The 11,535-nt window shown below is 37.9% G+C and overlaps 2 protein-coding genes across 15 annotated transcripts in view; one reads left to right on the top strand and one right to left on the bottom strand.

Annotated features, from left to right (window-relative positions):
* The window catches only part of LOC116848305 (26S proteasome non-ATPase regulatory subunit 2-like), a 6,626-nt gene extending 3,875 nt beyond the window's left edge, over positions 1-2,751 (top strand). The window contains exons 11-15 of the mRNA XM_032824229.1: positions 57-265; positions 675-765; positions 1,110-1,397; positions 1,494-1,688; positions 2,273-2,751. Coding sequence (XP_032680120.1) covers positions 57-265; positions 675-765; positions 1,110-1,397; positions 1,494-1,688; positions 2,273-2,482 — 993 coding nt within the window. The 3' untranslated portion in view covers positions 2,483-2,751. The remainder of the gene's footprint in view (positions 1-56; positions 266-674; positions 766-1,109; positions 1,398-1,493; positions 1,689-2,272) is intronic.
* Positions 2,752-2,797: 46 nt separating this feature from the next.
* Positions 2,798-11,535, bottom strand: part of LOC116848306 (actin-binding LIM protein 2) — a 43,588-nt gene continuing 34,850 nt past the window's right edge. For 5 of the 14 annotated variants that reach the window (XM_032824231.1, XM_032824230.1, XM_032824236.1 and 2 more), the window contains 4 exons: positions 9,453-9,522; positions 7,964-8,046; positions 6,122-6,325; positions 2,798-6,025 (listed from right to left, as the gene is read on the bottom strand). In XM_032824231.1, the coding sequence (XP_032680122.1) occupies positions 5,912-6,025; positions 6,122-6,325; positions 7,964-8,046; positions 9,453-9,522 (471 nt within the window). In that variant the 3' untranslated portion in view covers positions 2,798-5,911. Of the gene's footprint in view, positions 6,026-6,121; positions 6,326-7,963; positions 8,047-9,452; positions 9,523-9,708; positions 9,807-11,535 lie in introns of those variants that run through there. The other 9 variants (XM_032824233.1, XM_032824237.1, XM_032824234.1 and 6 more) reach the window with 7 other exon arrangements.

Genomic DNA, 11,535 nt, shown 5'->3' with positions numbered 1-11,535 from the left:
ATATATATATATATATATATATATATATATATATATATATATATATATATATATAGATTTGCGCGTACGCGGGTACTGGTGACGTGCTGATAGTGCAAGAGTTATTAAGAATCTGCTCAGAAACGAGCGAAGGTGCCGTGAGTGAAAAAAACATCACTGAGAATAGCCCGACGTCGAGTTGTTGTGATAAAAAAAGACCGCAGAGTAGTTCTCTAACGTCTGGTAAGAGTAAAAAAAGTGATGACCGAGTCGAAGAGTCCGTCAAGTAAGTCTTATCAAATCATAACAAAAGAAATCTGTTATTTTTAGCTGAACTAGTGCTGCATTAAAACTCGGTTCTTTTCCCATTCAACGTTAGGTTATACATTTATTTCACTCTAAAGGCAAAAAAAGTGTAACTTAAATCTATTAAAAAATATTTATCTCTTCTTTTTAACTAAACCAGTTTGCATTTTTTGCTGTTAGAATGGAACAAAAGATATGTTCTTTTCAGTTAAATTACTTTGTATTTTTGTCCTTAGAATAAAATAAGCACATAATTTAGCAGTCGAAGGGAAAAGGAACGATGTTTTCATGCAGTATTAATTCAGTTAAAACAAAAACAAGCTTAAAGATTTAAGTGTACTACAATTAATGCGCTTCTGAAACTTCTATGTTCTCGGTATTTATCTTAGAGAGATTGGTGCAGCACAGGCTATAGCTACTCTCGGAGTAGGGGTAGTCGGGCTTGCGGAGGAGAAGGAAAACTCGAGGATCTTGAGCCAGGTGAAAAAATAAATCTCCGCGAGACCTCAATTGATGTTAACTGATATTTATGAGAAGCGCTGTGGGCGGGTAGCCTATTAAGGGCAGAGTTAGAGAAAGAGACTGTGTCGCACTTAAGCCTCAATTCACTTTAATTAATATTTATGAGTGCACTCTTATGGTCTATAAGAGCAGCCCATGACTGAACTGATTCTCCGTCTCCTCCTGGGGACGGAACTGAAGAACAAAATAGAGACAACCAGTTAAAATACGACTAGTTCCGGCTGTCTGTCGTGGGAACGACCTGCAGCCGTTCTCATAATCGTCGAATTCCCGTATAATTAAGGGGTTTGTGACAAAAGCAGATCGGTAGATATGGTTCAACGCCAGCGCGACGTGCTATGCCCCTCGCCATGGCTCTGTCTTCCTTATCGAACCCCGATCCGGTGATCGTAGACGTGTTGAACAAGTACAGCCACGACCACGACACCGAGGTCGCCTTCAACGCGATTATCGCTCTCGGTTTGGTGGGTGCCGGCACCAATAACGCGCGATTGGCAACAATGTTGAGACATCTGGCAGCTTATTACGCGAAAAATCCGTCTCATCTATTCCTCGTCCGTATTTCTCAAGGTTTGGTGCATCTGGGCAAGGTAAGGGTTTTGGTAAAAAGTAAAAGGATTCATAATTAGACAAATAACAATAAACGACATGTACTAAGGATTCTGTTTTTCTCCTTCTTCTTTCAGGGTACCTTGTCCTTGTCGCCTTTGCGATACTCTTCGAAAGTGCTGGACTACACCGCTTTGGCTGGCCTGATGGTCGTCTTAGTCGCGTGTTTAGATTGCAGGAATCTTATATTATCGCAATCTCATTACTTAATGTACTGCTTGGCGGTTGCGATGGAGCCAAGATGGCTGGTTACCTTGGATGAGAAACTTAAAGTATACTCTTTTGCGAAATAGTTTGAACATATTTTTTCCGATAAAATTAGCAGCGCATTGAGACTACTAAGTACTCACCGCGGCTATGTTAGATCGTAATGTCAGCCGAGAAATGAGCCTGGAAATTCTTGCATGTCATTTTCAAATAGGCAAAAGAATAGATTGCTGACTGGTTGACTCACTATCTACTTGCGTGGTAATAAATTATGATAGGAATCGAAGTGACAATATACGGTATAAATATTGAATAAATAAGAATATAAGGAAGATATTCTTTTCTTGAATCTTGCGTTGCAATTGTGATGTCAAATGTCTCACACATTATCATTTCGATTTCTGTCATAGTGGATTATCGCTATCGACTTGCAACCGTAATCATTTAATGCGTTTCTAACTTTATCAGTAAACAAAAAACGTTCAGACCATTTCGCAATAGCATCGGCTTATCAGCAAACTTAAAAAAAAGTAAAAACATTCCGCCTTGAACGTTTAGAGAACGTTTGCTCTCAACTTGCAAAACACTTCAAATAGACAAAAGATGATTATTCTAGAATTGAAACGCATGTATCGCCGTTACATTACAGAATCTACCGGTATCTGTAAGGATCGGCCAGAGCGTGGACGTTGTCGGGAAAGCCGGAAATCCAAAGTCCATTGTTGGTGGTCGTGTACAAACCACGCCGGTGTTGCTCTGTGCGGGCGAGAAGGTGGAATTAATGTCAGATCAGTACGAGTCACTTTCCAGTGTCCTAGAAAGTTTCGTGATCCTCCGTGAGAAAGTAATCCCGAGTTAATCTTGCGTATCGCAGTGCATCTTCACCCGCATACACACATTTCACATATTTCTTAAAATTTTCTTAACATTTTCTTTCGATAGAATGTGATGAGTTAAAAAAATACAAGTTAAAGCTTTGCGTGCTGATTACCTCCGGATTGTTTCTTCTGTAAGAACAATACCGTCATCATACCATCTTCGTACTACCTTCAAGAAATTAACGGAAACAAAACTTTCTCAAGATTTACGTGAAACAGATTTAAAGAAAAAGAATGTAGCATGGTGCATTTGTTGGTCAATGATTGACGAAGTAACTATTAATGAGAGAAGTCAGTTGGCTTTTTCGTACATTTGCATTTATTTAACTTTAGGGACTAGCGGAAGCAATGTGCTCTATACAACAGAAACATACATTGGTTCGCATTGCACAGTGGGAACAATAAACGTTGCACCATGATCAAGAATACCAACCCCCGGTACAAAATCGGTAAAACTCGACGCGAGGACCGTTTGGTCCGTAAACAAAAGTAGGAAGAAACAAAAGGATTATACGAAGGCGTTACGCCAGTATAGACCTAAGACATAAGAAAAAAAAAAAAGCAAGAAGATATTAACACTCTGTGTCGGTCTGAAATATCAAAATAACGAAATAATGAATTGTACGTTAATGATCATGGAGCACGTCGGACTTTCTTCGTGATGAAATCGTTTTCCGGGCAACACAAGGATTTGAAAGTGTCCCGAGAAACGTTCGAAGATCTCCCGAAAAATCGGGGACACGTCTTTCATGCGTATATATGTTGCCTCGGTAGGAATTGTAAGTGTTACACAAATGTACAGCGTGCGTAGGACGCTCGTAAGACAAACGATTCCTCTCTTTCTTTCTTTCTTCCTCTCTCTTTCTCTCTCACACTCACTCACCCTTCCTCTCTTTCTCCTTCGTGTAAATGTTCCACGACATTCGCTTGTAGGCACATGACTTAGGGTAGGAGGCGAAGTGTAATAGTAAAACGCAATTGTTTCGATAATACGTTGCATATACGCGTCAACAGCGGCGGTTTGGCGATTTCGTTCGAAGTGCGCGTGAACCTTGTTATTGTGCGCGCGCGTGCGCGCGTATCTAAATACATAATGAACGCATCTAACGTATAATCGTACATAGTCGGTGTAACAATCGGAACTTCGTGTATGTTCCTCTCGATTTTCTATGAAAAATTCTGTTTCATTCACTTAGAGAATAAATCAGCTCTACATATTCAATGAACGCGCGTCCGCTTCGTATTCAACTTGTCGCTTGATATATTGAGTGGAAACACCTTAGTTCTGTGCAGGACCTAATTTAAGGGTGGAGGACAATCGCTGGTTGCTTCTACAAAAGCAACATTTTTTCTCGTTTAGTGGTGGTTGCGAATGGAATTGCTGCTTCGCACTTTCGAAAGTAGCATAAAGTAACTTTTGAAGTATGACCTCGAAAAATGACAAGAGTGCAGCCTGTGTGCTCGTGGCGTGAGATGTGTTTCTCTTTAAGTCTAAAATATTTTTAATTTCACACATTTTACTTCATGTGATCAACGAGTTTTGCTCTTAAAAATCTGTAAAAAATCGCCTGGCATTTCTTTTTTTTTTTGGATGAACAGATGAGTGCGGAATCACGCAATACGATGTGCATATCTGTCGTGAAATTTTCAAAACTTCACTTATGCCACGTTTCCAAAGTCACACACCTCAAAATAACGAATCAGAGATATTCCGTGAGAATCGCTTATAAATTTCGACAATGATGAACAGCAATAAATCCGTGCGTTCGTGAAACGTAATAAAACATACGTTTGGTGGTATAAGGCCCTTGTTGGTTTCGACTGCTGCATCCACCACGACTATAAATTTGGTCCTGATTTCCTTATTTATACTCTAACTAATAGAGTGGTCGAGCGATCGTAGAAGAAGTCTATCGCAGTCCGCACCGCAGAACGCATCTTTTAGTTAATACATCAAGGATAATTAAAAGGATAAAATATCTTGTTACAAGGACACTGCGCAAGCAACTCTATTAAATAATCCTTGCCACAGAGAGTAAGTTAAAAAATGTGATCGCGCAAATCGTCCGATTAGTCAACGTACTCGCACCATTCAACAAGCTGAACTTCTTCATCTACTTAGACTTTTCCTTTTCTCGTGTTGCATGTAGTAAAATATAATAATAATAATAGTAATAATAGCAGTAGTTAAAAATTAATAATAATGATAGACCTTACTTAGTAGCGTTTCCCTGCGTCATAAACGTCCGCAAGAATATGTATGTATGCGATCTAGCGAATACGCGATTATGTACTTTGAAACTTCCTAGCTGCTTCCCCGCGCCGCCTTTCGACCTCTCGACGAACTTTGTATTTACAATAGTTAGTTGTATCAAGAGTTTCTTTTAGTTGCTATCTCTCACCTCCTCTATTTGATTATCTTCTCTACGTTAATATCAGCTAGTCAATGCGCACTTGTCAACGTGTGTGAAGATGAAATCAAGTCACGATGGCGCTCCGAATGGTAAAACTCGGAAACGTCTACGTCGCTAAACAGATCGGGTTATCGTAGATAAAGCTGCCTGTGGATTCGTTGCTGCGAGAAAAAAATTGACGACAAAGTGGCAGTGCTTTCGTGTCATTACAGTGTGTGTACATGCGTGTGTTTGTGTATGTTTGTGTATTGTGCTCCCACTTAGAGGACTTTGATTTCGCATCTCCGCTGCCGAGTGTACGTCGGCAGTTAGATGGTCGCAATAATCAGCGCCGTACTTATCTTACTTCAGCGTTCTCGGCCCCACTTTGGGACTCCTAATATATAAATTCGTATACAAAACACACAAATAACTAAAGTTCTAAATTATAAATATTTTATACATATACATACACAATCAATGTGTAATTGTGCGTATATATGTAATATCTATAAATTATTCTTTTTTTTGTTACTATTTCTTACTCCGCTCGTAATTTTCTTCGGTTACTATCATTCAATTTTTTACAAAATTATCAATTATGTTGTCACACATAAATTAACTTTTTAATTTTAGATTCAATAAATAATGTTAATATCAATAAATATAAAGTGATAATGTATATGCAAACATTTACAAATACGACTCTGATTTTCCTCAATTCCTTTAGTTCGTGTGTTTCCATTATATGTTTCGTATACATCGTCAAAATTACACAACTTTTTGATTATTTTCTATAATGATATAATTACTGGAAAGGAGTCCCTTGAATTTGCGGGGCCGCCAATTAGCATCTAATGCGTCTACAGGTAGGGTAAGTACGGTTCTGGTAACGGTAGTCGAACACATTTTTTTCTCCGCGATGCATCTACCACATAGTAGGAATGTACAGTCTGTACCACAGTAACACAATCGTGACACGAGGCGATGTAATAAGTAAAATGTGTATAGCATGAGTTAAAACAGCCGGGCACGTCTTTTGATTTCATTGCGGCGCCACTGTGGTAGTCTGTAGAATTCCGCACGGGAGCATTGGAGGACCATCTCGAATTCTGCGTCGGAGAGATGTCGCTGGGGAACAAAATTAAAATAAACAGTGAACAACAATTGTTATAAATATAATATTTTACCTACGAACCAATCAACTGACTGAGCAATTATACTCACCTCGAGATTGCAACGATCCACGTCAGCTGGCAGCCTGTAGTTGGTGATAACGAGTAAATGATAAGGATAAAGTTTGGGCGGTTCGGTTGGTGCAGCGCCCATGTCCGGCAGCGATCTCCTTACATGATGACCCCCGTGGCCTCCAACAACCGAACCTAGGCCACCTGTATATGTGGTGGATGATGGAAGGATCCCACCATCATTCTGAATCACGATCACATAGAATTATGAGACTCACTAGTGAAAACTAACGTGAATAAATAATAAGAGGTAGTAACATGAACGCCACGAGAGAAGCATAAGGGGTTGCTCTCGTATTCTCCGGCTCTCTTTCTCTCTCTTTTTCTAAGACAGACAAATACAGGATATCATATTTCGCAAGAATACTCAATTAAGTAATTTAAGTAATTTTAGAGTAATTTTTCATATCAAATTTTTAATAAAAAATTGTTATAAAAAATTTGACATAAATACAAAGGAAGGCTTTCTTATCTGCAGAAAGGTTCGTGAAAAGATTTCTGCTAGCAATTAGATTTCCCTTATATCTGATCTTCTCGGCGCTCATGAATAGTAAACACATTTCTCTCACTCTATAAAAATGTTCGTAGTCTTATTTTGTAATAATAAATTAGTGTAATTAATAAACTGGTCTTTTTCATATACACGAATAAACGCGACTGCATTCGTATGACTCAATAGAATGCTTAAATAAACAACGACTCTTTATCAATATCAATGAATTAGTTTCCAGCTGCGAAAACAAATCATAAAAACTAATAATATATCTTTATAGTTTGTGATACTTAGAAAACTTAATGTTGTCAAAAATATTTTTTCGAATGTTAAAAAATTTGAAATATATGAAAGTGAAGCGATCATTCCACGTGCGAACATTTTGATCCTTTTATCGACAATAATGTGATTTTATCTTTCTTATTTACTAAATTTTTTTTTATTATTGATTGTTTGTATTATGATCTTTCGGATGCGAATAACGTGTGTTATACACATGCATTTTTTGCAATTCGAAAATAGTTATCTGTTAAAGAAAAACATTTGTGTGTGCAACAAATTAATTTTAACGCGTGAATAATTTGAACATTGAATATAAAGTGACGTTTTTCAAAGCCAATTAAATTGTTCTAGATGCAAAATAAATTACGCAACATTAAAGTACTAGAAACGAAAAAAAATACATTTTGTTGGATGAAGCCAAATAGCGCAGACTGGATAGAATAATAATTATTCGACTGATCAACTGACTTAACTTAATTAAAAGGCAGAGAAAAAGTAAGCCCTTTTGATAAATCAAATATGCAACATCGAGCAAATTCATCGAGTACATGTAATCAAAAGTGCGAAACTGAAAATCGTAGCAAAATGTACAGCACACATGCATACTCATAATACAGCATTGTATGTACAATATCTTACATCGTAATATAAACAAATACTATAAATCATGTATAAATTATACATATATAAATGTATACATTATATATATATATATATATATTATTTACGTCATAAATTTCAAATGTATTGTCAGTCGTACTGTCATGTTTCTCTAGTTGAATGTGTGCGTGTAAACGCGACACACATCTGTAATTACAGAGACGTGCTCAAAATGTTAAATGAAATTACATTTACATAAATTCCATTTGTCGGAACAATCAAATTAAGTTTTGGTAGATTTTACGGATTTTACGGAGATAATTAATTCGTTCGTGACAAGAGAGTTCTGAATTGTCGAGATCAACAATTGCGAAAGGAGACGCGCTTGAATTGTTCCGGCAAACAAAGTTCTATTGGTGTACGGAGATGCAAGAACAAGCTACAAACCATGCTAATTCGCCGGGAGTAGTATGGGGCTGTGGTACATACCAATGCCCGCCGATCCACATCCGTGATGCTGCCTGTTGATACTAAAATTGGGGAAAACGTGAAAGAAAAAACCATGTCAAACCATATTGCACAAACCATTTCCTATGTTAAGTACAATCTGTTGTTGTACCAATCGTGTTCCCCCTTCGTTATCTGCTGCTCGCACCTCACGTTTCATATGACGTATATATACAAAACAATGCGCGGAACAGTGCAGGTGACAGGTCGACAAAACAGTAGACTAAGTAACGTGGGAACACGATTGTTCCATGAAAATTCTCGATAGTGTCTACTTAAAAATTTCCTGATTTATAAAACTGATCAAAGAGTCGTTCTCTAAGTTCCTCGAGAATGGATCAAGCCAAGGAGTTCCATGACAGGAGTGTTGTGATGACATGATCTTTTTAATGCTAAGAATTTGAAAGTTTTGAAATATGGTAATCGTAGTTTCTTTTAGAATTTAAAGTGTGCCGAATATAAAACATTATTACGAGTATCGTTTACAGCGTTGCACTTGGCACTGCCTGAGTTGATGAATCACACAAGTCGTCTTATAAATTTGACACAATCATTATAAAAGAGGAAACTGTCGTTAAGGCACGCTGTAGGTTGGTCAACAGTCTCATTGGTTAATAACCAAATAAGTGCCGTGTCCTCACAGATTTCTAAGATAGATAAAGTCGTATGACGGCAGTACAACAGGCCAACGTACGAAGAACGTTTCACAAATGAGTTCGCATAGATATTAGTGGTAAAGCATGCGTTCAGGAGCAAGGCGAAACGAAAAATTATCTAAAGAAAATCATGATGTGGCAGCGACACGCTCGCAAAAATCACCAGCTGCGCTATCGTGAATTACGCGTGATGATATATTTATTTTCTTGGGAACAATATATATTCCATATCGCAAAATCTCGTGAGAATAAGCCCAGTCGCAATTTGTGATTTTGTTCAAATTAATTTTCTTGCAAAGTACAAATTCTATTATTCATTTTGCAGATTTCCAATAAATAATTTAATAAACGGGAAGAGCTCAAAGGTTGCGTGTTCTTTACGAAATATGAACAATCAAAATCTCATTAAGAAGACTATGAAAGCATTAGTAATTTTTTAGTTATAAGCGATTGAAAATTAAAAGCTTTCGGCTGAAGCTATCAGAACGCAAACAGACACCAAGATTGTTCGGTTGTTAATTTTGCGCGCGAATTTTCTCGCTAAAATATCATTTTCCAAGAAAGCGAGATATTAGGTAATAAGAAAACTAAGGAGAAAGAAACTCTCGCTCGATTCGGCTGGATAACGTCGCGGACTGCGTCTCTCTAGCGCAAAAGAACGATTTCGCGAGGGCGTCAAGCTCGAGAAGCGTGATGTGAACGTTGAGAGCAGGTGTGAGAGAGGGCCGCGTTATGCAGCGGGGACCGACGCCGGTCCCTCTCGTTTTACTCACTGTCCGACTTGCCAGACGAGAAATCAGTGCTGTGCGTCTTGTCGCCCATCCCACTGAACGAATAGTCGCCCTAGACGACAGAAAAGCGTTATCTTAGAAGAGATGCTCGGCCGCTCGGGTCGATTATGTACTTTTTGTCTTTCCCTGTCTCTCTCTCTCTCTTTTTCTCACTCTACATATATGTATATATTTATGTAAATGCACTATCAGCGCGGTGCACGTCGCCTCGTCGACTGTGACGCGGTGCAAGACTTACGGGGAGAGCAGACACGGAACCGCCGGTCGAGGAGAAGGTGTGACTTCGCGGTGCCAGACCGTACCCCGGCTTCGGGATGTGCCGAAGGGAGCTCACAACTGGTTTCAAATCAGTCAATCGACATGTATTACTGATTAGTCTCGGCGGTGATTCAATTCGCTCAATCCCATACGAATGCCCAACGTTCGCTTGCCAGATTCTTTTTTAGGCGTTTCGTGAACTCTACCCGGAGCCATGTCGCTCTCTCGTGTCACCAATAAAAAATCGACCACTGTCGTGGGATTTCCCTCTAACCGTTGCGCTACCCGATCATGGCGATACTTTTGGCGTTTTTTTTTTCAGTTTTACAATGTTTCCCCATTATGAGTCCGGATCGATTGTGAAAGACAGATATCCATCGGCACACGCGACCTGTGCTCGCTGTGCTAACAAGGCGACATCATGCAAACGGCCAAAGATAAAAATAGTATAATTATCCATTGCTTGATCATATAAGATTAGATTCATTCTCTCAATCATGGTGAATTTTTAAAATTAGATAATTAAGACAATGTTGATAAAAGGAAACTTTCAAAGTTCTTTTAGAATTAAATTGTAAGTGGTCGATATTTTTGTGATACTATCATCGATGGCTGAGTGTTTTATCGTTTTTTTTTTCCATTGTTATCCTTTCCACTAATCTGCCTTATAAAAAGATATCCATTTCTTCTTTAGAAAATCAATAGAATATAGTAATTGACTGTGTAACGCTCAATTACTGTAGTGACATACTTCAATTACTGTAGCAATTGAAGCAGCTACTGATATCGCGTGTGAGGAGGGATATCTGCGATAGCAATTATATCGAATAAAATATCGCACCCCCATCGGCAAACGGCGCTCAAAAGTACTCGACAGTTTCTCGAGTGCATTGATCAAGCATTGATTCTCGTAAAACAGTGTGCGAGGCAATTTACGACTAAAAAAAAAGAGGGTACGTAGAAAGCCAGCACCCGTGTAAGTGCAACAGATTCTTTTCATAAGCTAGACGAGCACGCCCGCCGTGATGACAAGTCAAAAACTTTCCCTTCTGTGGAGCCAACGCGTACATTCCGAAAAAGTAGATATAATATAAAAATACTTTTTACATACATTTCTCAAAATAGAATATTATTATATATTTACAGCACATATAATTTTTGTGATTTCGATACATGGAGTGCACACATCTCAGAATTATACTTATTATACAAGATGTTTGATTACTTGAAGGACAACGCTCGTGTGCAAGTAAGACGAATCAAATAGAGAATGTACTATTTTGCAAATTTTGCAATAGCTATTAAGGAATTAATTAAATGGTATAAGCGAATAAATGCACGGAAAGTTACACGCTGCAGAGCGAGACGGATTCTGTAGATATATTTAAAGAAAAATGTCTTGTACTTTTTACAATCTCCTAGTAATGGTAAGTATTTACTGATAGAGCGTTTTTTTTTAATTACTTTTTAATAACTATTGTGAAATTTGCAAAATAATACATAACGTTCAATTTAATTTGTTTTACCTGTGCTCAAGAGTTATATCTTAAATTGTCAAACACTTTATATATTAATTTTTAATTATCTCGATATAACATATTTTAACTATTCATACTTTGACGTTTGAATCTTGAGAGAAATATAATAAAAATGTTAACATATTAATTTTCTTTTTTAATATATAGTATATTACTCTCAAGACGCGTGCGTACGATACGTCGAGGTATGAATAATCGTGGATCTGTTCAACGGTCTCTCGTCGTCGGGTATATGCCTTTCACATGCCTATTTTACACGTGCTTACAGA

This window comes from Odontomachus brunneus, unplaced genomic scaffold (assembly GCF_010583005.1).
Source record: "Odontomachus brunneus isolate Ranch 3 - 2012 unplaced genomic scaffold, Obru_v1 Obru_scaffold_093, whole genome shotgun sequence".
NCBI lineage: Eukaryota > Metazoa > Arthropoda > Insecta > Hymenoptera > Formicidae > Odontomachus > Odontomachus brunneus.
Note: the sequence above shows the minus strand (reverse complement) of the source record. Positions and strands in the feature narration are given on the sequence as shown.